Genomic DNA, 23,623 nt, shown 5'->3' with positions numbered 1-23,623 from the left:
ATTGTATCCAGTTTGCAAATTAATTCCAATTCAGCAGTCTCTCGTTGGAGTCTGTTTCTGAAGTTTTTTTTTGTTGAAGAATTGCAACTTTTAGGTCTGTAATCGAGTGACCAAAGAGATTGAAGTGTTCTCCGGCTGGTTTATGAATGTTACAATTCTTGACTTCTGATTTGTGTCCATTTATTCTTTTACGTAGAGACTGTCCAGTTTAATTTGCAAACTGGATACCATTAACTTAGGCTTGAATAGAGACTGGGAGTGGATGGGTCATTACACAACATAAAACTATTTCCCCATGTTTATTCCACACTCTCCCCCCCCCCCCACTGTTCCTCAGATGTTCTTGTCAACCGCTGGAAATCGCCCACCTTGATTATCACTGCAAAAGGTTTTCTTCCCCCCACCCCCTGCCCCGCTCTCCTGCTGGTATTAGCTCATCTTAGGCGATCACTCTCCTTACAGTGTGTATAATAACACCCATTGTTTCATGTTCTCTGTGTATATAAATCTCCCCCCTGTATTTTCCACTGAATGCATCCGATGAAGTGAGCTGTAGCTCACGAAAGCTTATGCTCAAATAAATTGGTTAGTTTCTAAGGTGCCACAAGTCCTCCTTTTCTTTTTGCGAATACAGCCTAACACGGCTGCTACTCTGATACTTTCCTAGTGTTACTTTTCCATGCAAGCAATTGCTGTAATTGCCACAGGCTTGTTACATGATCACAGAGCAGAGGGGAGATAGGTAGGCCATGTGCTTGCAAAGCGTGGGGACTCAGGAGTCAGTCGGTCTAATTAGGTGGGGTCTGCACTACGAAAACGGTGTGAGAGCCCTTGTGTGCGCGTGTGAGCACACATACACTCATGTAGATGCTGAAAGTTACTCGCTGTGCCACCTTCTTGTTACTATTCAGAAACGAACTATCCAGTTGTGCTCATTTGACCAGTGGTCAGAGAATTTCTAAAGACCTGATTCTGGTCCCATATTGATTTTACACTGATGTAACTCCATTCACTTCAGTGGAGATGCTCCTGATTTACATTGACATCGGGTCAGAATCTGGCCCTCCACTATATCACAGGCAACAGAATATAGTCGAGATGTGTTTCTCCCTACTCTCCACTTACCTCAGATCCCCCTAGGAACATAAGTATTGATTGCATTAGCACCTATGAGTACCAATCGTGGACCAGGGCCCCATTATGCTAGGTGTACTTGTCATGGATCTTGTTTATGCCCTGTTAACGCATCTCCTGCGAGTAACACTTTTGTGTGCTGGATCCCCTGTGACTCTGAAGCTGGGCTTTTGGGTGCCAGCTATCCCTGTCTCTCTCTGGTTATAACCACACAGCAAAGACAAACCCGCAGCTGACTCGGGCTCTTGGGGCTGTTTCATTAATGTTTAAATGTCTTGGCTCGGGGCTGGAGCCTGGGCTCTTGGACCCTGCAGTTTGGGAGAGTCCCAGAGCTCAGGCTCCAGTCCAAGTCCAGAAGTCTACGCAGCAATGAAACAGTCCCACAAGCCCAAGTCAGTTGGCACAGGCCAGCTGCGGGTTTTCTTTGCTGTGTTGACATAGCCTCCGCGGCTCCCTGCAGCAAGCCAGACTCCTGTGAGAGACTCCCCGCACTTCTGGGCACGGTGTTCTCAGTAAGTTTCTGCAGTGACGCCACCACACACGCCTTTGCAGAGGAAGGGAACCGTTTATCAGTTACCTGGAATACCGACTCTGACCATCCTTGGGTTAGCATGAAAGGTGGAAGCCAGGGCCTGCTTCCCTGTGCTCCATCCCCACTCTTTGTCTCTCTAAAGAGAGCCCTGTGGCTGTGTCTCTGAGGCCAGTTCTTAACACAGGTTCCTGTGTCCATTGTCCTTCCCTTGCAAAACCGTGCTGTGTTCACATATTCAGCTACCTCTGCAGCCAACATGTTGATTCTAGCCCAGACGGTCCTAGTGGCTATATATGTCAAATACCTAACCTGATCTCACATATTCCAGGGAGAAAAATCTGTTCTTCCCCCAATGGGTAGCAGTGCAAGGTGCTCGGTACAGAGTCATGCAGATACTTCATAAAATATTAAGGGCAATTCTCACATTTGTCAAAGATGTATAAACACAGAACAAAAAGACAGTCCCTGCCCCAAAGAGGTTACAATCTAAGTAGAATAGTAATGTGCCTATATATGGAATAAGTAGTTTGGATCACACAGAGCAACTCACAGAACGGAATAAACCCTTTGGGGTCACGTTGCAATCAAACTGTCCTGATCCGATTTAATGATGCAGATGTTATTTCACGATGTTTGCGTTTAGGAATTGCAGAAACATTTTTCATCTTGTTTTCATACTATTTCTCTACATTGTAGACAAGCCTGGATTCGTGAAACAGCTCCTACCTATTATGAACAATTAACATCACGCTTACACAATAGATCTTACTATCGCTCTTCCCTCCTGCCCCCCATGATAACTGTAGGGGACAGTAATTTATAGTTGCCATTCTTTTACAAAAAGAGTGCACGTGACAAAGGATCAACAAGAAAGGAGGCTAAATATCCTGACAAAAATGTGTTTTGTTATCGGGAAATCAGTTTTTAAAACAAATCCTGGCACAACTCCAAACATAGCTAGCTGCATGCAGAGCTGTGATGAGAGGAATAAGAAATTTCAGAATTCACTGCTTGGGCTCTAGAGCCTTCTCAGCCTCTGATCCTTGTTTTATATTGCACCCATTACTGTGATATCCTGTTTTGGGAGAAGTTCTTGAGAGTTAAAGCATCTATACTGCTCCTTTGCCTTCGAAAGTCTGTGTGACTGATGTACCCTCAGATACTACAGTGATCAGCGCTTGATACATGTATGTAGAAATTTACATGGTGGCCCCTGCCCTTCCCCATCTTTTACTTCTGGGGGCATTCTGTGCCAAAAAATTACAAAAATTCTGTGCATACTGGCCATACTGGGATTGTTGGGTGACTTGGCAGCAATTTGCCAATTTTCCAGCTCCGCTGCACAAGGAAACTAGGGTTACACAGTCTCCTCCACCAAACCCCCAATACGAGGGGACCTTTGAGGAACAGGAGGCTCGGGTGGACAAAGAGGCTACCCTTCAAACCCCTGTTTCATCTTCATCTCTGGGTGAGGCAGTCATGCCTCCACCACCATTTATGGCCAATGATTTTCATCAATTCCGGGACCTTGTGAAGAGGGTGGCTGACACCATCCAGATACTGTACTTCTTGAGGAAGTTAAAGACTCTCATCACAAACTCCTGGACACTTTGCATTCCGTGACACCCACTGGGGTTGCACTACCCATTAATGAACCATTCCTCGATCCAGCCAAGACATGTGGCAAACTCCTGCCATCATGCTGCCAACTTGTAAACAGGTGTATAAGAAATATTACATTGCCCCAGGAACTCAGAATTTCTGTTTTCCCATCTCCCTTCTAATTCCCTGGTGGTGGATGCTGTAAACAAATGGGGTAGACAGAATTACTCCAGGTCTGCTCCATAGGAAATGGCCAGAAAAGGTTAGACCTTTTTGGATGGAAGCCTACTCATCTGCAACTCTCCAATTTCAGTTCACAAATTATCAGGAGATTATGGCCAAGTATGACTACATTAATTACAACAAGTTTGCATCCTTTTTCGATTATCTTCCTTAGGAGCACAGAGAACACTTCCTTCTGGGCCATCATTAAGGAGGGTCAATTATCAGCCAGAAGCTCTCTCCAAGCATCCTTGGATGCTGCAGACACTGTTGCTAGATCCACCTCCACAGCAGTTGTCATGTGCAAGGTGTTGTGGCTCCAGTTGTTGGGATTCCCAAGAGAGGTTCAGAATACTGTTGAGGACCTCCCATTTGATGGTCAGAAGCTCTTCTTGTGACCTATGGAGAACTTGGGAACTATGCATATGCTGAAGGACTCCAGGGTCATGTTGAGGTCTCTGGGTGTATATATATCCCTACAAACAAGAAGAGAGTTAGCATGTCTCAAACTACACAGAGATCACGCCTGGCTCAGTTCCCTGGTTTTCACAGAATCACCAATCCCATGGTGAGAGAGAGAGATTCCAGAGGAAAAGAGCTTGCCACCCTCCTTCAGTGAGTACCTACTCATCATCGGAACGGCAATTTTGACAGGTTGGCCCAGGCTTTGTCTCCTCTGTCATCTCTAGTTTGCAAGCTCCAACCTTTTGCCCACCTCCCCACTTTGGAGATTGCCTTTCCCATTTCCAACAGGTGTGGCGGTGTAGGTATCTCTTACGAGACTACACTTAGTCAAGAAATACACTCCCTCTTTTGTTTAGGAATGATAGAACCAGTTCCGTCACCTCACAGGAGGAAAGGGTTTTACTCAAAGTATTTTCTCATGCCAAAGGAGGACAGAGGATGGAGATTGTTCTGAGATCTAAGCTGACTGAACAAATTTGTAAAGTCTCAGAAGTTCCTGATGGTGACTCTGGCAGCTATAATCCCTTTTCTAGAGGCAGGAGGTAGGCATCCTGTAGGTCAAGGGCCAAAAACCAATTTCCTTATAGTGACATATCCCGAGCACAGGGGTTACCTGGATTTCACCATGGGCTAGGATAATTTTCAGTGCTGAGTACTTCCCTTCAGCTTCTCTTCAGTCTCAAATAAATTTTTCAAGGGTTTAGCAGTAGCGGCTAAAAGTCATTTAGCCTTCAGCGAGAAGTAATTTTAGTCTTCCCATATCTTGAAGACTGGCTAGTACAAAGCAGTACTAACTTCCACCTAGACAGCTCTCGTCCTCTTTCAGGAGTTGGGTTTCCAGCTAAACTTAAATAAGTCCAGGTTAGCCCCTGAACAGAGAATACATTTCACAGGGACGTGTTTGGATTCATTGGCAGCCAGGGCCTTCCTTCTCACAGACAGATTCATAACTTTGTTGAATCTGGTCAGGACAATTCAAGGACGCAACTGTACTACAGCAAGGAACTGTTTGCAGCTCCTGGGTCATACAGCAGCTTGCACCTTAGTGATCAATCATGCAGGATCATGCCTCCACTGCTTTCAGGGCTGGTTCAGGAGGATGATCTATTCCTCAACGACAGCTTGGACAAACAGGTTACAGTTTCCCTCCAGGTGAAGAACTCCCTGGATTGGTGGAAAGGCCAACACAGTATCTGCACAGGCATCCCTTTCATCTGCCCAGCTCCAACAATAACTGTGACAATGGACATATCCCTGTTTAGGGTGGGGAGCACACACCTCAACACACTCACAACTCAGGGCAGATGATCATCTCAGGAAACTGATCTCCGTATCAACGTGTTGGAACTCAGGGAAGTCAGGAGTGGCTGTCTTCAGTTCCTACCCCTTATCAGTGGCAAATCAATCAGGAGCAGGATGGATATGTACCTTGCGTGTTCTATATCAATACACAGGGAGGAGCAAGATCACCCTCCCTATGTACCAAAGCTATAAACTAGTTATGGAAGTTATGGAGTACAGCCCATCAGATTCAGATCTCAGCCGTTTACCTTCCTGGAGTCCAGAATGTCACAGCCAATAGGCTCAGCAGATACTTCTCCCAGGACTATGAATGGGAGTTGGACTCTCAAATCCTTCTTGGGATATCCCAGAAGTGGGGACTTCCCCAGGTGGACCTATTTGCCATGTCCAGCAACAGGATGTCGCTTATTTTGCTAAAGAGGAGCCTAGGTTAACTCTCTTTTTGGGAGATGTCTTTCTCCTTCTTTGTACAAAGGGCCTGTTTTACACATTGCCTCCAACAACACTAATTCTAAGAGTGATGAACAACATCAGGCAGGACAAGGCCAGGGTTGTCCTTGTAGTACCAACTTGGCCAAGGCAAGGTTGGTGTCCTTACGTGCTTTACCTGTGTGTCCAACCAATGTTCAAGCTTTTGACTGTCCCTCATCTCCTCTTCCAGGAAATGGGTCTTGTGTTTCAGTGCAACCTAGGGGTAAAGCAGGGCTCCAAGGATACCTCCCAGATGGTTCATGGGATTATAATCCACCTGCTCAACAGGAGTACAACAAGTATTATTAAACAGTAGAAGGGAATCAAATAGAATTACTTATGTAAGCAGAGTCAGGATGAGCTCCACCCTGACATCTGGTAGTGAGTTGTGGCAAGTTGTGGAAAAGAACTTCAGGGGCTGATTTCATTTGCATAGGCACACCCATCCCACCTAGCATGAGCCCATAGCTGCCCAAATGGTCACTTTGGTTGCTGTGGGATCCCCAGTTTCTCTGTTATTGGGGCAGGAAGAATAAATTGTTGTTATCCTGATTCTGTGAATCAAGGACAGTGGAACTGTACTTGGCCTTTTGTTACGATGAAGGGACTCGCCATCAACTAAGTAGCACTCGCTAGGCAAGGGACATGGGTTCCAAAACTCAGTGAATTGAGAGAGGCTGGGGACAGGTATTAATACTTGGTGGCATGGGCCCCCTGGTGAGGGCCTTACATGCTAATTGCACTTCCTCCTCTCTCCACTGTGGAATATCAGAGCTAATTTTGATTCCATTAGGAGTCTAGTTACAGGCTGCTGAGCTGAATTCACTTTGGACCAATGGTGCACCAGCACTGAAGCTCCCCTACTACAAGCTGAAATCACAAAAGAGCTGAACTTACTAAGAGCTGAAATCACTGAGTGTGTGTTAAGTAGGGGGGAGCCTGAAGATATATTGCGGAGCAGTTTATGGGACAGCTGGCAGAGCACAGCAGAGCGGCTCTTGGAGCAGAGCAGTTTGTGGGATGGCTGGAGTGGCTCATGGGACAGCTGGCAGAGCAGAGCGGCTGGTGGAGCGGAGCGGAGCCCCATGGAGAGGTGGGGCAATTGGCTTTGGACCACATAAGGTGCCCCTTAACCCCACCTCCCGTCTCCACCCAGGTTGGGAGGTAAAACTCTGCAGATAAACTTTCAAACTCTGGTGCTGCACTGACCAGGGACAGAGACTTTTGGGACTTTGGGTGACTTTGGATTGCTGGACTCAAGAACCAAAGGGAAAGGGCATGCCCCAATTTGCTTGGGGTGGGTTTTTTTGCTCATGGGTTGTGTTATGAATTCTGTTGGTGGTGTTTCCCCAACATAATGCCACATTGTTTCTCTGTTATTAAAAGGCTTTTGCTACACTCAGACTCTGTGCTTGCGAGAGGGGAAGTATTGCCTCTTGGAGGCGCCCAGCGGGGGTGACATATATTCGTCCCAGGTCACTGGGTGGGGGCTCAAGCCGGTTTTGCATTGTGTTATTGGAATGGAACCCCTAGATACTGAACCCGGCCCTTGTTGCTGCCAACTCTGACAGGCAGAAGGGTTGCACTTAAATTCAGAAATGGAAGAGGTTCAACCACTGATGTCACCATCACCATCCTGTGCCTGAATCTTCTCCGCTCTTAGCCATCTGCTGGACTTAAAAAACTGAGTATATCAATTAGCTCTGTTAAAGGTTCATCACCCTGCGATATCAGCTTTTCATTTCCCTCGAGATGGGTATTCCATTTTTGTGCACCATATGTCCTTGAGATCTATTAAGGGTCTGGCTAATCTTTATCCACAGGGTAAAGATGCTACTATGATTTGGGATCTCAACCTGGTACTTAAATATCTTATGGGACCTCTGTTTGAATCTATGGCGACCTGCTTCTTGCTTCACTTATCTATAAAGACTGCCTTTCTAGTAGCTTTCATGTCAGCCCACAGGGTTGGAGAGATTGGACCCTTGATGGCAGAACCCCCATTTATAATGTTTTTCAAGGACAAGGTCTTACTATCACCACACCCTAAGTTCTTAGCTAAGGTGTGGTCAGATTTACATCTGAACCAGTCTAGTCATCTACCTAGGAATGGAATGATGGTACATCCGACAGTTACTGTCATGACTGGGATGCTGGGGGGTCAGGCCTAGTTGTTGAAGCGGGAGTCAGGCCTAGTGGTCAGAGCAGGAGTTGGGAACCAAGAGTTGAGCCAGGGATCAGAGTCAGGAGGAAGCAGGGCTGGAGCATAGTGGAACAGGACAGGAGCAAGGCTGGAAACAAGGCAAGCACAGGAACTCTCGCAGTTGCGCACATAAGAATCGAGACACCAGGGACCTGCTGCTGAGCTTAAAACAGGCCTGGTCTGCTGGCTCCCTTCAGCCAATCAGGTGGGCAGGTCAATCAGGTGGTCCTGCCGCAACTTGTCTGAGCTCATTTATCTGTCTGGAGGCTGGGCTGGCTAGTCCTCAGGCTCAGCTGAAGGAAGTCACTCCTTACAGTTACCATCGCTCATAATATAATCTATAAAGAAATCAGTGTATTGATTGTAGGGATTTCATAGTGATGGTTGTGGTGCTTTCTCTTATATGCCTAACATCGACCCTTCTACCCATCTGATTTTCTAAAAGAAAGGAAACAATTAATAACTACACAGGCTATTTAGCCTGAAACGTCTCACGAGAGGGAGAAAAGGTTGGGGATGTTTGAAGTGAAGCTGATAAGCTGTTTTTTGGTGGGTTTTTTTTTTGAGATATACACGTTAAAAATAAGTGGTACTTGCTCCCACCAACGTTTCACTTATTGTTCTCATCAATTTTTCTCCCTCCATAACTCAGTTTTTAAAAATGTGAGTTGAGATTGGTGAAGTTATTTAAAACGAAAATTCTTAGCGTTGGAAGGGCCTTGCTGTGACGCACGTTGACCTTCTGCCAGGGGGCACCAAGAGGTCGTTGGCTCACAGACGTGAGTGAGTAACCCCTCACAAAAATGCAGAAAGGTTTTGTTCTCTTTATTTTTAAACCAACTATTCCATTTTAGAAGCAATGTTTAGCTACTGTGCTTAGCAATCATCGCTGGATAGAGCAAACCCAAATCATCCCGACCCAAAAAGCCCCGAAAGGCCTAACTCTCTCTTTCCAAGCTGTCAATGCTGCCAGTGTCCCCTAACAACGTCTACAGTGCAGTGACTCATCACTAGAAAAATCTGCAGCACACTGAAAACATATCATTTGGAGACGGTGGAAAATGAATTGAATTCAGAGTCAAAACAAATAGATCATATGAGGAAGAGTGGCTGGATGGGAGCCGGGGGGACAGTGAAGGGAATGGGCGTGATTGATTGCATGGGAAATATGACCTTGGTTTAATAGGCCACTGAAATCAATGGCAAGCTTCCAGTTGACTCCAAGTGGCATTGGATCAGTGTCTGCGCATGTACGGAAAGGCTTTGTGACCCCCATTAACTTTTAAAAACGTATTGTCAAAGATTTAGTCACCCACACTTTTATCACCAGGATAATGATTATACTTTTAAGCATGCTCTAATGATGACAAATGTCTTGGAGATTTCTGCAAAACGAACCATAGCCAGTTAAATGAACGTCATTTGGCAAAATAATCAGTCATGGAAGGTGCAGATTGAAGAGATCGACTGAGTCATCCACATCTAATTCAGTGGGGAGCTACTCTCTAAAAAAAGACTGGACAAAAGACTCTCCCTAGTTTTATGTATCCTAGGAAATGGGGCTCCTGTCAGTTTCCTTTGGATACTATTCTGCAGCCTTATGCATATAACTGTTGAGAGGTTTTCTTGATGGTCCCCTTCTATTTTCTCTTTCTTAATGTATAATTCTTCTCTCTTCTGGGGTGAAACCCTGGCCCCCTTGAAGTCAGTTATGTCAGTGAGGCCCAGATTTCACCCCCGGGATGTGACGGAGTAGGGAGTATTAATGTGGTAATGGTGCAGGGGAGTTTTACTCATTTACTGTCTGCATTAATACTAGATGGAGATGGGAAATAAGGGTGTGACTTCACTGAGGGATGACACTGGACAGCCAGCACCTAAAGGGTGGTGGCTGCCCTTCGTAATCTGAGCCCAGGAGGGGGTTGGGGCCAGGTGACACCTTCTGCCCCCGGGAAGCTGGGCAAAGGCTGGAGGAGTTTCAGTTTGTAGCTTGATGGTGAAACAGGCCCAGCACCTGGGTCAGGGCTCCCCACCCCCCAGGAAGGACCTGACTGAGGGGTCCTGTTTTCTGTTCCTACTAGCTCTGTTTTAGACTCTGGTCCTGTTGTCTAATTAGCCTTCTGTTTTACTGGCTGGCTGAGAGTCACGGTGAATTGCAGGGAGTGGGGGCTGCAGGGCCCTGACTCCCCCACACTCAGTGACAGTCCCCCTCTATTTCCCTTTCTTAATGTAGTTATGCCTATCTATATTGCCCTGTGGCACACTGTATAATTCTTCTCTCTTTTGGGGTGAAACCTGGCCCTCTTGAAGTCAATGGAATCAGTAAGGCCCAGATTTCATGTAAACATTTTTTCCCCCTTGTAGTTGTCACTGACCCAAGCAGTACAGGTGGCTTAATCTTTCCTCCTAAATCCATTAGCTTTCTGGCAATTTTTGTTCCTCTTCTCTGAACTCCCCCTGAATTTGCTGATATCTTTCTGGTAATGTGTGGAAAGATTTTCCAAAGGCACACAAAGAGCAGATGTGCCAGAGGCATGCAGAGAAGGGCCCATTGCCTTCCTGCAGTCCTTAGGAAGATGAAAAAATGACACACATTCCTGTTTTGGATTGAGATTAGTTTTAAAAATTGAGATATTTAAATCTCTCTCCACACACTACTTCCAGAAACCTGTCTTAGGTTCTGGTTCTGCAAGGTATGTAAGCGCATGCCTAACATTAAGCCTCTGACTAGTCCCACTTAATTCAACGGGACTGCTGACAATGCGGAAAGTTAGACAAGCTTAACTGCCTTGCTGAATCAGGGCCTGAGTGTAGAAAATGGTTATGTTTCATTTAAACATCAAAAGAACATTGTGGTTACGCTCAGCTTCCTCTTCCTCTGCCAACAATTGATGTCAAAATGCTCCTTTTAAGCCTTCTCATAGAAATGAATACAGCCTATTGACTTGTGTTCCCCCACGGGAACCGACATTTGTGTAGTGAATGGCTAGAGCATAGTTTTGGGAGTGGGGAGTGCTGCTGCTGTCTGACAATGATTGACTGTGTGACCTTTAGGCAAGTCAATTAAAAAAACAAACAAACAAAAGAATTTCTGTGCCTCAGTTTCCCCATCTTTAAGGTGGATATAATATGATACTTAACTCAAGGGGGTGTTAAGGGAATAAAGGTTTGTAAGTGCTTTGAGAACCTTGGCTTAAATTTGCTATATAAGCACAGAGTATTTTTATATAGATCGTTCTGGTGTTAATAGTGTAATGTATGAGCACCACGAGAAGTGCTGGCGTTCAAATGGTCTCTATTTAAATTTTTGTCATAATGGCTTTTATCTCGCTGCTGTAGGATTATCTGGAGCTCTTTGCTGTCTGCTACAAAATGCATGCCTTGCTGTGTAATCTTGGACTTCTGGTGGTGGCTTAGTGGCGGTATCTCTAAGCTGGTGGACGGGTTCTTGCCTTTCCTTCTCTCTAGGCTGGATAGTTTTGATAGATAACACATAGAAGCTGATGGACAAGTGATTTACGGTAATCTCTTATGATGCTTATTCTATAGCTCACAGAATTGTAAGTGTGGCATGCTGGCAAAACTGAACAACTGATCATCAGATACGGGTCATGGTATAAGCATGGCTTCTCAGAATGCTCAGAGTTTCCTCCAGCCACTCTCCTCCTGGATGTCACGGATGTACGAAGCTGTCCAGCAGGTGGGAGACTCCTTATCTGCTTCATTGGTCAACTTGAGCAGAGTGGACCACAAGTCGGAGGAAGATGGAAACCAGGACTTAGAAGACAGTGACGGCAGTTACAAGGACTACTCTGAAGATTCAGAAGATGAAGGAAGCTTTAGCCAGAACACGAAAGATGCTGAACACGTGCATCCTGAAGACGGTGACTTTCCATCAACAAGTCATGATCTTGATTCCCAGGCACCTGCCCGGGGCTCCGACATGTGTCTGCAATGGCAGAAAAGAGTGAGAAGTGGCACCAGCTCCTTAGAGCAACGTCCAGACAACACCAGCTCTCTGTCATCCCAGGGGTTTTACCAAGAATATGACGACCACCAGCTGCTAGGTATGCTTCCTGCCATACCCGAGGAGGAAGGCTACCTCAACAGGCAGATAAGGGACCTTCAGCGTGACCTTGATATGCCTGGCTCATTAGAAAATATTAATGGAAAGGCATGTGTGGAAGGTAAGATGGTGGTTACCACCCAGCAGCATTATGTAAGAGGGCCCATTTCTCTCCTTTGACTTTGATTGATTTAGTTATTAATCTGCTCATTTTATTTTACATCATCTCTTGTAGATTTCTCACAGCTTCAAAATCCCCAAACCAACCATGCTAATGGCCCTGATTCTCCTCTGTCTTTCAGAATTAATTGCATTAAAGTGAGTGGAGTTCAACGGGTGTAAAGACACGGTAGGTTAGAGGAAAATCAGGTCCTGTTACCATATTAAGAAATGCAGTTCATTTCCCGCATTTATTCAATTCAGGCTCATGAGCTTGACATGTTAGTGTGCTGTGGATTTCAGCCAAAATGCTTCAGGTATCAGAACCCTTCAAAGGGAGCTTTTCACCTTAAGCCTTCACTTTGAGAAGCATCTGCTTGTACATCATTGCTTAAAAAAAAAATGAAACCTTGCCAGGAACCTCAAGATGTTTCTGTGTGGCTTGCAGTGAAATGCGGTACTGAAGGATAGATGTGTTTCGAGAGTTACAGGTGAAATATTCCCAGATCACTTTTTCTCCTCACAACTTTTCAAATGAGATTCAAGAGGACGCTAGGCAGAAAATGGCAGGAAATGGATCAGAATTTGATTTTTTTTAAAAATTAAGTTAAATTAATAGTTTCAGGGGTCTGAATCTCAGCTGCCCAAAGGATGCATACCAGATATCCCCCTAATAATGGCTTCAAGACTGGGCTTGAAAAGTTTATGGAGGGGATGGTATAATGAGACTGCTTTCAATGGCATGTAGCTGATCTGCGACTGTTAGCAGCAAATATCTCCAACAGCTGGTGATTGGACACTAGGTGAGGAGGGCTCTTAGTTACTACAGAGAATTCTTTCCCAGGTGTCTGGCTGGTGGGTCTTGTCCACATGCTCAGGGTCTCACTGATCACCATATTTGGCGTTGGGAAGAAATTTCCCCCAGGTCAGATTGGCAGAGACCCTGCGTTTTTTTTTTTTTTTTGCCTTCCTCTGCACCATGGGGTATGGTCACTTGCAGATTTAAACTAGTGTAAATGGTGGATTCTCTGTAACTTGAAGTCTTTAAACCATCATTTAAGGACTTAAGTAACTCAGCCAGAGGTTAGGCTTCTATTACAGGAATGGGTGGGCGAGGTACTGTGGCCTGTAATGTGCAGGAGGTGAGACTAGAATAAATCATGCCAGCGGAGGGCAACAAAAATGATTAGGGGGCTGGAGCACATGACTTATGAGGAGAGGCTGAGGGAACTGAGATTATTTAGTCTGCAGAAGAGAAGAGTGAGGGGGGATTTGATAGCTGCTTTCAGCTACCTGAAAGGGGGTTCCAAAGAGGATGGATCTAGACTGTTCTCAGTGGTAGCAGATGACAGAACAAGGCAAAATGGTCTCAACTTGCAGTGTGGGAGGTTTAGGTTGGATATTAGGAAAAGCTTTTTCACGAGGAGGGTGGTGAAGCACTGGAATGGGTCACTTAGGAAGGTGGTGGAATCTCCTTCTTTAGAGGTTTTTAAGGTCAGGCTTGACAAAGCTCTGGCTGGGTTGATTTAATTGGGAATTGGTCCTGCTTTGAGCAGGGGGCTGGACTAGATGACCTGAGGTCCCTTCCATTCCTCATATTCTATGATTCTATGATTATGATGTTTCATTTGAGCCTTTGAGTCTATAAGTTAAATGTATAGTTTCAAGGGTCTGTATGGCAGCTACCCAAAGGATGCAGACCAGTTTTCCCCCTAATAACGGAAAGAGAGGGCTGCAATAATCTTAAAACTTTGGCTGATGAGCAACTTTAAGCACAACACCCTTTGAGGGAGGTGGGTGGTGGTGGTGGTCTGGAATTTCTATGCTTCTGCACTATATTGCATGTGACCTCATTGTGTGTATGTTCATGTGGAATTTATTCTATCAATCCACTTTCCATGTGCGATCAGGGAGAGCTGGCAGAGGTGTAAGCCTATGTGGACACTGCATGAAAACTAGTATCCTGACTACGTTGTATATAGGTAATGATGTATTAAAGCCATTGTTTCGGGGAATTCATATTTTCTCTTGGCCTAGGGTAAAATTTTCAAAAGTGATTTAGGAGCATAGGGGCTTGTCTACACAGGAAAGTTAATTTGGATTTAAAGTGGAATAGCTATTCCTGAATAACTCCATGTGTTGGACTCGCTTATTCTGGAATAAGAAATCCTTGTTTCAAATTGGCTTAATCCACTTCCAAGGAGTGTAAAGGGCTTGTTCACACAGGGAGTTATTCTGGAATAGCTATTAGATCAAGCTGATTCAGAGTAAGGCACTGTTATTCTGGAGTAAGAGTATCCACAGAGGTAGTTCATCAGAAATAGTTAATCTGGCATAACTCCCTGTGTAGACAAGTCCTAAGACTTCCAAGTGCTTAACTCTTTTGAAACTGGCATTTAGACACTTCCGAAAATTTGAACCTGCTGTTGGAAAAGCTCTCCCCTGAGGGCAGCTAAACACTTTTAACTCTCCCCTGAGGGCGGCTAAACACCTTTGACTCTCACCTCCGGTATGGTGCTTGATACTGCACAGGATCTGGCCTTTTGTTTTGGTACTTGGTGGGGAGATGAGACATGGATGGTGTAAATCTTGGCAGTGACCCTTCAAGAAAAATTTAAATATGTCCTTTGCTTTCTTCCCCCTGCACCATCATTCCCATTAAATAAGTAAATAATTAGAAAGGAAGGAATAACCAGCCAATAATACTCTTTCCCACCATCATCCCCTTCCCCCAAACTCCCCTGCCTGATGTCTTTGATACTGTATTTTAGAGCTGGATCAATGTGAATTCTCAAGTTAGAAATCCAGGCCTCAGTAGTGGTGTCTACTAGAGGGTGAAATTCACATATGCTGCATGAAGCCAGAGTAATCAGGCATTTATGTGGTTGTGCAAGGGGATGAAATTGTGCCCCTTCCCCAAACTGAGGGCAGGATTTGACATTAAAGGATTGGAATAGTGGCCATGTTCTCTCAGCGCCTATTCTATGGGAGTTCCTGGCCACCGCATCCATGTTAGTTCCTATGGCCTGACCCCTACCAGTCTCTCTCCACATTAGCCTATATGGAGCCATCATGGAGCCCTACTCTGCAGAGCTCCCCACCCCTGCCCAGCTGCTTTGCCCGAAGCCCCTTCCTTTTCACCTGTAAGCACCAGCTTTCCACAATCCTAGTGCTTTTTCCTCCACTATGCACTGCACTACGGACCATATTGTGCCCTCATGACTTGATTGATGGCGGTGAAGTTGCAGGCATGGATCAAGGGCAAGATATGGCATGAAGGCCTGGCTTCTTTCATCTCAGAGCTATCTAAAACATATACATTGCAGCAGCTTGCTATAAAGTGTGAAAGCACTGAACCATGATTGAAAGTGTCTTTCCTGAGATTTATTTTTTTATTAAATTTCCCCTGTCTCGGATGTGATTGAACATGTTCTGCTACCCAAAGTGTGGCATACCCCTTCCTAAACATACATGCCCCTCCTTCATCTCTCCCGTTGCTCTTTGGATCTGTTGATTTACTGAGCATATGAAATGATCTGTTGATAACTGAGATGTGAGAAGATGGGATACCCTGACAACTTCAAATTTCAGATCTGGATTGAAATGATCAAGGGAAATGTAAGAGGTATCCTTGTTTCTGTTAGCTTTCTTCCTAACCCTAAATGACAACATAAGTGAGCATATGGGCTGGCTGGCATACAGTAAAGGAGAGTCATTCACTAGCATAAATATTAAACTTCTGAAAAATTTTCATCTCGCGTTTGGCATTATTTCCCTTGGTCCTGTAAAATACATGTTTCCTGTTTATCCTTGGACTCTTTTCAGAACATTGCATCTTGATTTTATTGTACTTAATGTACCATATTCTCCTTTACAACAGAAGATTTTAAAGCTAAATTGGCACAAAACAAGAGTGATGCTTGAATGCTTTTTGTTGCCATGGCAATATTTCTGGGCACTTACTGAAGACCTGGTTGCCAATAGTAATGTAACAGAGAAAATAGATACACTTCATTTAGCAGCCACAGATGATTAATAGGCACAAAGACCCATTACAGGGTGATCCTAATATAGGCTATGCTAGTTTTAAAAAAACAGCAGCAAAAGAAAAGCCTTTTGGTGGAAAAACATCACCTTTTGCTAGGTGAAGTAAAGATGACATAATTGCAGTTAAAAATTGGGTGGAAAAGACCGATTTTTATCAAATAAGTTTTTTAGCAGATGGTTTTCAGCCACCTTTTTTTTTTTTTTTTTGCTTTCAAGAAATGTGCTCCCTATTTTCTAAAGTAGCCCTTCTGCTGGCCTCAGTGCATTCCAAGCGTAGATTATTGAAAGGCATTTCTAGGCTAAGGGGTGTAAGTATCTGAGCATTGAAATCTTTGAGTTCTCAGATCACACTGCTGATAGGTAACGTGGCACATGCTGATCTGCTGTGGCGCAGATTTGCCTGCCAGGGAATCCCTGCGCTGAGCCCCCAGTCTATAACTAAGAGATGCAAATGCTGTTGTACCACAGATGCATTGAGAAGTTCTAGCACTCTTTCACTTTGGTCACTTTTGGTCCATTGTCAGAAAACTAGATACATATGAGATCTGTATAAGACGCACTGGAGACTGGATACCCCATCAGTATTTAACTGAAGCTCAGTTGCTTTACTCCATATTCCTCTGTCACACCAGCTTAGCACCAGCGTGGAGGAAACCACCTTCTTCGGCTGTCCCTTGATGCGAGGATGATGTCTGCCAAGGGGGTTCATTGGTGCGGTTTTAAGTGGCTGAGGAGCCCCGTTCTTGCCCTGCAAATTTTCCCACAGAAGTGACAGTTGTGATCTTGGAGGAGACCTAGTTGTTGGCTGGAATGTTGTGCCCTTTCTTTCCTCCTTTGTCGCGGCCCTGTCTCAGTGCACGTCTGTTCTCAAAGTGAGCTGTGGCTTGGTGTGTGATGTGGCACAGCTGTGTTCTGTTCCGCCCCAAGTCCTCCCAATTTGTTGGGTTGATGCCTCCCTTTTTAAGCTGTACTTTCAATATATCTTTGAAATGCTTTCGCTGCCCTCTGCAAGCCCTTCTTCCCTGACTTAACTGAGAGAAGAGTACTTGCGTCGGGAGGCGAGCGTCAGGCATACGTACACAGTGGCCAGCCCAGCGGAGTTGGTATTTCATGACCTGCTCTTCCATGCTGCTGATGATGGCTGCAGAGAGAACTCTGATGTTAGTGCATCGGTCTTCCCAGCTGATCCCGAGAATTCTCCTGAGGCAGCGTTGCTGGAACCACTCCAGTTGCTTGAGATGTCATCTGTCAGTTTCCCAGGTCTCACACCCATAGAGAAGAGTGGGGATGACAACTGCCTTGTAAACCAAGATCTTGGTTCCTGTTTGTAGGTGCCTATTATTGAAGACTCTAGTGGAAATAGCATAAGAACCAAGTCAGTCCTTATAAATCCCTTGCAGAAAACAAGTGATGGGATGGTTTAGTAGTGAGTAAAAAGAGGGGCCTGTTGGGTTAGGGCAGGGGTCAGCAACCTTTCAGAAGGGGTGTGCCGAGTCTTCATTTATTCACTTTAATTTAAGGTTTCACGTGCCAATAATACATTTTAACGTTTTTTAGGTCTCTCTCTATACGTTTATATATTATATAACTAAACTATTGTCATATGTAAACAAGGTTTTCAAAATGTTTAAGAAGCTTTGTCATAAATATAAAGGGAAGGGTAAACCCCTTTGAAATCCCTCCTGGCCAGGGGAAAGCTCCTCTCACCTGTAACGGTTAAGAAGCTAAAGGTAACCTCGCTGGCACCTGACCAAAATGACCAATGAGGAGACAAGATACTTTCAAAAGCTGGGAGGAGGGAGAGAAACAAAGGGTCTGTGTCTGTCTGTAGTCGTCTTGGCCAGGGACAGAACAGGAATGGAGTCTTAGAACTTTTAGTAAGTAATCTAGCTAGGTATGTGTTAGATTATGATTTCTTTAATTGGCTGAGAAAAGAATTGTGCTGAATAGAATAACTATTTCTGTCTGTGTATCTTTCTGTCTGTGTATCTTTTTTGTAACTTAAGGTTTTGCCTAGAGGAGTTCTCTATGTTTTTGAATCTAATTACCCTGTAAGATATCTACCATCCTGATTTTACAGGGGGGATTTCTTTATTTCTATTTACTTCTATTTTTCATTAAAAGTCTTCTTGTAAAAAACTGAATGCTTTTTCATTGTTCTCAGATCCAAGGGTTTGGGTCTGTGGTCACCTATGCAAATTGGTGAGGCTTTTTATCCAACATTTCCCAGGAAAGGGGGGGTGCAAGTGTTGGGAGGATTGTTCATTGTTCTTAAGATCCAAGGGTCTGGGTCTGTAGTCACCTAGGCAAATTGGTGAGGCTTTTTACCAAACCTTGTCCAGGAAGTGGGATGCAAGGTTTTGGGAAGTATTTTGGGGGGAAGGACGCGTCCAAACAGCTCTTCCCCAGTAACCAGTATTAGTTTGGTGGTGGTAGCGGCCAGTCCAAGGATAACGGGGGTAATATTTTGTACCTTGGGGAAGTTTTGACCTAAGCTGGTAAAGATAAGCTTAGGAGGTTTTTCATGCAGGTCCCCACATCTGTACCCTAGAGTTCAGAGTGGGGGAGGAACCTTGACAAGCTTCATTTAAAATTAAATTAAAATGCTGATCTTACGCCGCCGGCCTGCTCAGCCCATTGCTGGCCTGGGGTTCTGTTCACCTAGACCGGCAGCAGGCTGAGTGGGGCCTGCAGTCAGGACCCCGGCTGGCAAGGGGTCTGCAGCCAGAACCACAGATCGTCAGTGGGCTGAGCGGGGCTGGTGGCCGGGACCCCAGACTGGCAGTGGGCTGAGCAGCTCAGCCCGCAGACCGCTGCTGATCTGGGGTTCCGTCCACCAGCTCCTGCCAGCCAGGGTCCCAGCTGCCTGCCCCGCTCAGCCCGCTGCCGATCTGGAGTCCTGGCCCTGTCCACATAGAGTAGGTACCTACCTTCTCCCTGGTTCTAGCCATTCTCTTCCTCTCTCTGCACTGAGATGAGGGTGGGAGTGTGCTGAGAACAGGGCTGGGGGGTGAAGGAGCAGACTGCAGGTTGGGGTGCAGGGTCTGGCCAGGAGCTAGAATGAGGGAGGGGGCTCAGGGTTGAGGCAGGAGGTTTGGGTGTGGAGCGCTTACTTGGGCAGCTTCCATTTGGTGCGAGGGGTGCAGGTGGGAATGTGGGGGGCAGGGTGTGCAGGAGCTCCTGTTTGGTGCTCAGGGTGGGAGTGGGGATGTGGGGGGTGCAAGAGTCAGGGCATGGGGTGTGGGGGTCTGGGTATGTGAGGGGGGTGCAGGGGGCTGGGGGTGTTTGAGGAGGGTGCAGGAGTCAGGGCAGGGGACTGGGGGGGCTGGGGATGTGTGGGGGGTGCTGGAGTCAGGGCTGGGGTTGTGGGGGAGGTGCTGGGGTCAGGGCACGGGGCTGGGGTGTCGGGGGGTGCAGAGGTCAGGGCAGAGGGCTGGATGTGTGTGAGGAGGGTTCAGGGGTCAGGGCAGAGGGCTGGGTGTGTGTGAGGGGGGTGGAGGGGTCAGGGAAGAGGGCTGGGGTGTGTGTAGGGGGTTCAGGGGTCAGGGCAGAGGGCTTGGGGTGTGGGCTGGGGTAGTGGGGGTGCTCCCAGCCCCCTGCCCTGAGCGGCTCATGGCAGGGGGCTGGAGGGGGTATGCCCTGATTCCACCCCCTTCCCCAAGGTCCCCGGAGCAGAGAGCGTGCTGGGGCTCTGCTTTTACCTCTCCCTCTCCGAAGCAAGGGCCGTCAGCTGATCGGCCGCAGAGGGGGAGAGAAGGAGGGGCAGGAACCCAGCACGCTGGGGGAAGAGGTCGGGGGAGGGGGAAGCTTGCCTGCCCTGCAAGGAGAGAGCGGGGGGCGGAAAAGAGCGGGCCGGGCAGGATTTTTAGTGGCACTCTGCTGTCTGCCCGGGTCTGGCAGACAGCAGCGTGCCATTAAAAATTGGCTCGTGTGCCATAGGTTGCCGACCCCTGCGTTAGGGAATTGGCAATGGGAATATGGGCCAACATCACCAGCTTGAATCTAGTTCAAATAAGAAATATCCCAAAATGCTACGATGGCTGTTAGGCACTTGTGTGAAATGAATATAGTGGTCAGAGCCTACTTGCCAATGGACGAATGTCGCACACAAACAGAAACGCACACTCATCATGAACACGAGTTGACAGTTTCCGTAGAGAGGCTGAATTTGGAATAGGCGTGGGGCCTGAAATACCACTTGAGTTGAATCCTCTAGATCAGAACTGAAGCACGTTGGGGAAGCATGTACTTCTAGGGCCAGTTCTGCGAATGAAGAGTCTCCAGGGCTGTCAGTCTGACACTGTGTTCGCAATGTTACAATATAAATGAGCGAGCACTAAATCAGGAAATTCTCAGGAGGCAACCTTAACATTGCAAAACCAAGATTTTCATTTTTTTTTTCTGAAATAAGGCAAGATCCATGCCAGCTAAAGACTACATTCAGATCACACTGAAATGACTTTATTAGACCTTAGTAAACTAGAAAATGTGAAGGTTTACCATTACCCAAGGGATCTGGTTTGGCATTAGGAATCCGAAAGCAAGAGACTGCCGGGAAGAAGTGCCAGATTATCCTTGGTAGTTGGCATTGTTTAGACTTGGTTTTTATCCAAGGACCTGGAGCTGAGCCAGTTGTCATTCATCCGTAGGCAGGCTGTGGGCTGGGCCCTCTGTGTAATCTGTGAATAACATTTAGAATTTAGAAATTGAAGATTACATTTCTGGGTGTGATCACACATGCACAAAAGGGCTTGTCCTCACTAGGAAAATACACCGAGGTTAGCAACCTCATCCTAGACACGTGTTTATGCCTAGAGAAGTCTTGAGTCAAACACAAGTTATTAGGCTCAATACGGGAGTAACTGAATGGAATTCTATGGTCTGTGTTATGATAGTGTAATCATCCCTTTTGGCCTCAAAATATATGATTATATGAACCTGGCCCATCTATATTGAGGTAGGAGGTGTAGATTTGTATCTACTCTAGGGAAAATGTTGAGGTTTACATCGAGAAGCTACATCATGATAGCTAGCTTTCATGTATTTTCTTAGTGTAAACAGATACTAAAAGGCTCAGGGATATTAAAGTATTATAGATTTTAAGGCCAGATCGGACCATTATGATTATCTAGTTTAACCTCCCGCATAACAAAGGCCGTAGAATTTCAACTAATAATTATTGTTATGGAGGGAATTATTCTTCCTTTCGGAGTGAGCCCAATTTATTAATATTTGTAGAAGCAAGAGGCCCCAAACAGGGACTTGGTTCCCATTGTGCACTTTACACATATAATGAGAAGAAGATCCCTGCCCCGGTTGTTTGCAGTCTACATCAAACTTGTTTTGAAGTAAAGAATATCTTTTAGAAAGACAGCCAGTCTCAGTGTAAAGATTCCAAGGAAGGTAGCAGCTTCATTGGTAAGAACTTAGAAAGAACTCTGGTTGGAATGTGTACTCTGGAGCCTTTATAAGTCAGGAGTGCCTTGCATTCAAAAAAGGAAGTGCTAAAAGACCACACTGAATCAATAGGAACACTAGGAGTGAATAAAGAGAATTAAAGGCAATGTACAGAAAATTTTTGCTACCAGAGTGGAGGAGAGCACAAGGACAAGCTGGGATATATATCTGGTATCTCGAGAAGATTTTGTGGGAGTCTGAAGATTTCTTCAATGATGCAATAGAAATGAGCTGTGTCCACTGATTTTTTGAGTTGGTTGTTTAGTTTTTAAACGTATAGCATCCACTCAGAATTAATGTGCGCACACACATCTGTTGTGTGTGTAGTAATGGGATTCATTTTTTTTCTAAAGTTTTCCCTTTTACATAATTTCAATCTCTTCTGTTGTTTGAAAGTGTTAAGATTTGCAGAATAATACCAATGAACAATTCTTTGCGATTATAAAGTACCCTCTTACCAGGATGTCAAAGCACTGTGCAAAAAGGAATGAAGTTTACAATAGGCCTGTGGGGAAGGTCGGTAGTGAGCCCATTTTACAGATGGGAAGACTGAGGCACAGAGAGACTGAAGACACGGTTTTCAAAGGTGACAAGTGATTTTGGGCGCCTCCATTTTTGGGGGCCCACCTTGCAATGCCTTAGGCTTGATTTTCTGCCGTGCTAGCAGAATCAGTGAGCATAGGGGGCTGTACCTCACCTTTCATAAACCAGGCCCAACGTGGCTCAGATTAGACACCAAAAGTCGAGGTGGCATTTCAGACCCTGTTGATGTCAGAGTTCCCCGAAGGCATAGTTCAGAAAACCAGTATTTGTATGTTGCAGAATGAGAAGAAGAAGGAGGAGGTAGAAATGGTAAAGCTGCCTATTCAGAGAACCTGACAGCAGGGAACTGGGTAGCTGTTTGTCATTGCTGTCTAGCAGTAACAGTGTTCCATGATTTTGCTGTGGGTCTCTTGCTTGGGATTTAAAGTGCATACAAAGGACCTTAACTTGTGAAATGTGGAAAAAAGCTACAGATGGCCAATAGTCAGTCACGCAAGAACAGTTATCATAGGCTGATGGGATAAATCCCTTTGAGAGAAGAAGTTTCTGAGTAATCAGTAACAAGACTTACTATTTGTATTATGGTGGCACCTAGAGGGCCAACCAAAATGGGAGCCCATTGAGCTAGGCCCTGGAGTCTGCCCTTTCAAAGGCCCAGGGTCTTGGGGCCAGCCAGCTCTGTTTGATTATCAGACCCATCTGGGAAGAGCTCAGGTGTTACCTATAAAAGGGCTGAGAAGGCTTAGTTGAAGTAGGAATGTAAATATCATTTAAAAAGTTAACCGTTTAAACGATTAAAATTCTATCATTTAAACGGTTAACTGATTAGAGAGAGAGGAGTTGGGGTTGCTCTGGCTAGCGAGGCAGGGGCTGGGTCCAGCTGACCGGCCACGAGGCTGGGGTCAGCTGGCCAGCCGGTGGGGCAAGGCCTGGACTGGGGTCCGGGGCTGGGGGCTGGCGTGGCGTGGGCAGGATCGGCGCAGGTGGGGCCGGGGGCCGGCGAAGGCAGGGTTCTTGGATCCAGCGCTGGGATCCAGCCGACATGGCACAGCCGGGGGTTAACAGTTAATGTCGGTTAACCGGTAAGCGTAATGCTTTGGTTGTGAGTTTTTTGCCATTTTCTGGGGTCTTGTTCGAATTAATAAAACTGTGACTGGTAAGAAGGGCTTGAAAGACCTGGGGTGTGGTGTCAGCCCTTCCTGGATTGGGGTACAGGCCAGCACACTTCCATGTGATGGAGAACGTGGGTAGGTAACTGGTCTGTGGAACTGAGGAGAAACTGAGGCAACAGCTAGCCCAAAGCCAGGTGAGGTGGGTGGCTCTGCAACACACTGTACAAACATATAGTGAGAGTTGCTTCTCCAAAAAGTTTACAAAGAGTTGCATATTGTAGGGTGTGTATTGCAGAGGCATGTAGAGT

At 45.9% G+C, this 23,623-nt stretch overlaps 1 protein-coding gene across 4 annotated transcripts in view; it reads left to right on the top strand.

Moving 5' to 3' along the window:
* The window catches only part of SYT16 (synaptotagmin 16), a 142,982-nt gene that overhangs the window by 79,490 nt on the left and 39,869 nt on the right, over positions 1-23,623 (top strand). For 2 of the 4 annotated variants that reach the window (XM_084630334.1, XM_084630333.1), the window contains exon 1: positions 11,491-12,118. The exons of 1 other annotated variant lie outside the window; for it this stretch is intronic. In XM_084630334.1, coding sequence (XP_084486460.1) covers positions 11,554-12,118 — 565 coding nt within the window. In that variant the 5' untranslated portion in view covers positions 11,491-11,553. Of the gene's footprint in view, positions 1-11,490; positions 12,119-12,297; positions 12,347-23,623 lie in introns of those variants that run through there. One more of the 4 variants, XM_084630336.1, reaches the window with a different exon arrangement.

The sequence above is a fragment of the Lepidochelys olivacea genome (assembly GCF_965140295.1).
Source record: "Lepidochelys olivacea isolate rLepOli2 genome assembly, chromosome: 6".
Classification (NCBI taxonomy): Eukaryota; Metazoa; Chordata; order Testudines; family Cheloniidae; genus Lepidochelys; species Lepidochelys olivacea.
This window is presented reverse-complemented; position numbering and strand designations above follow the sequence as displayed.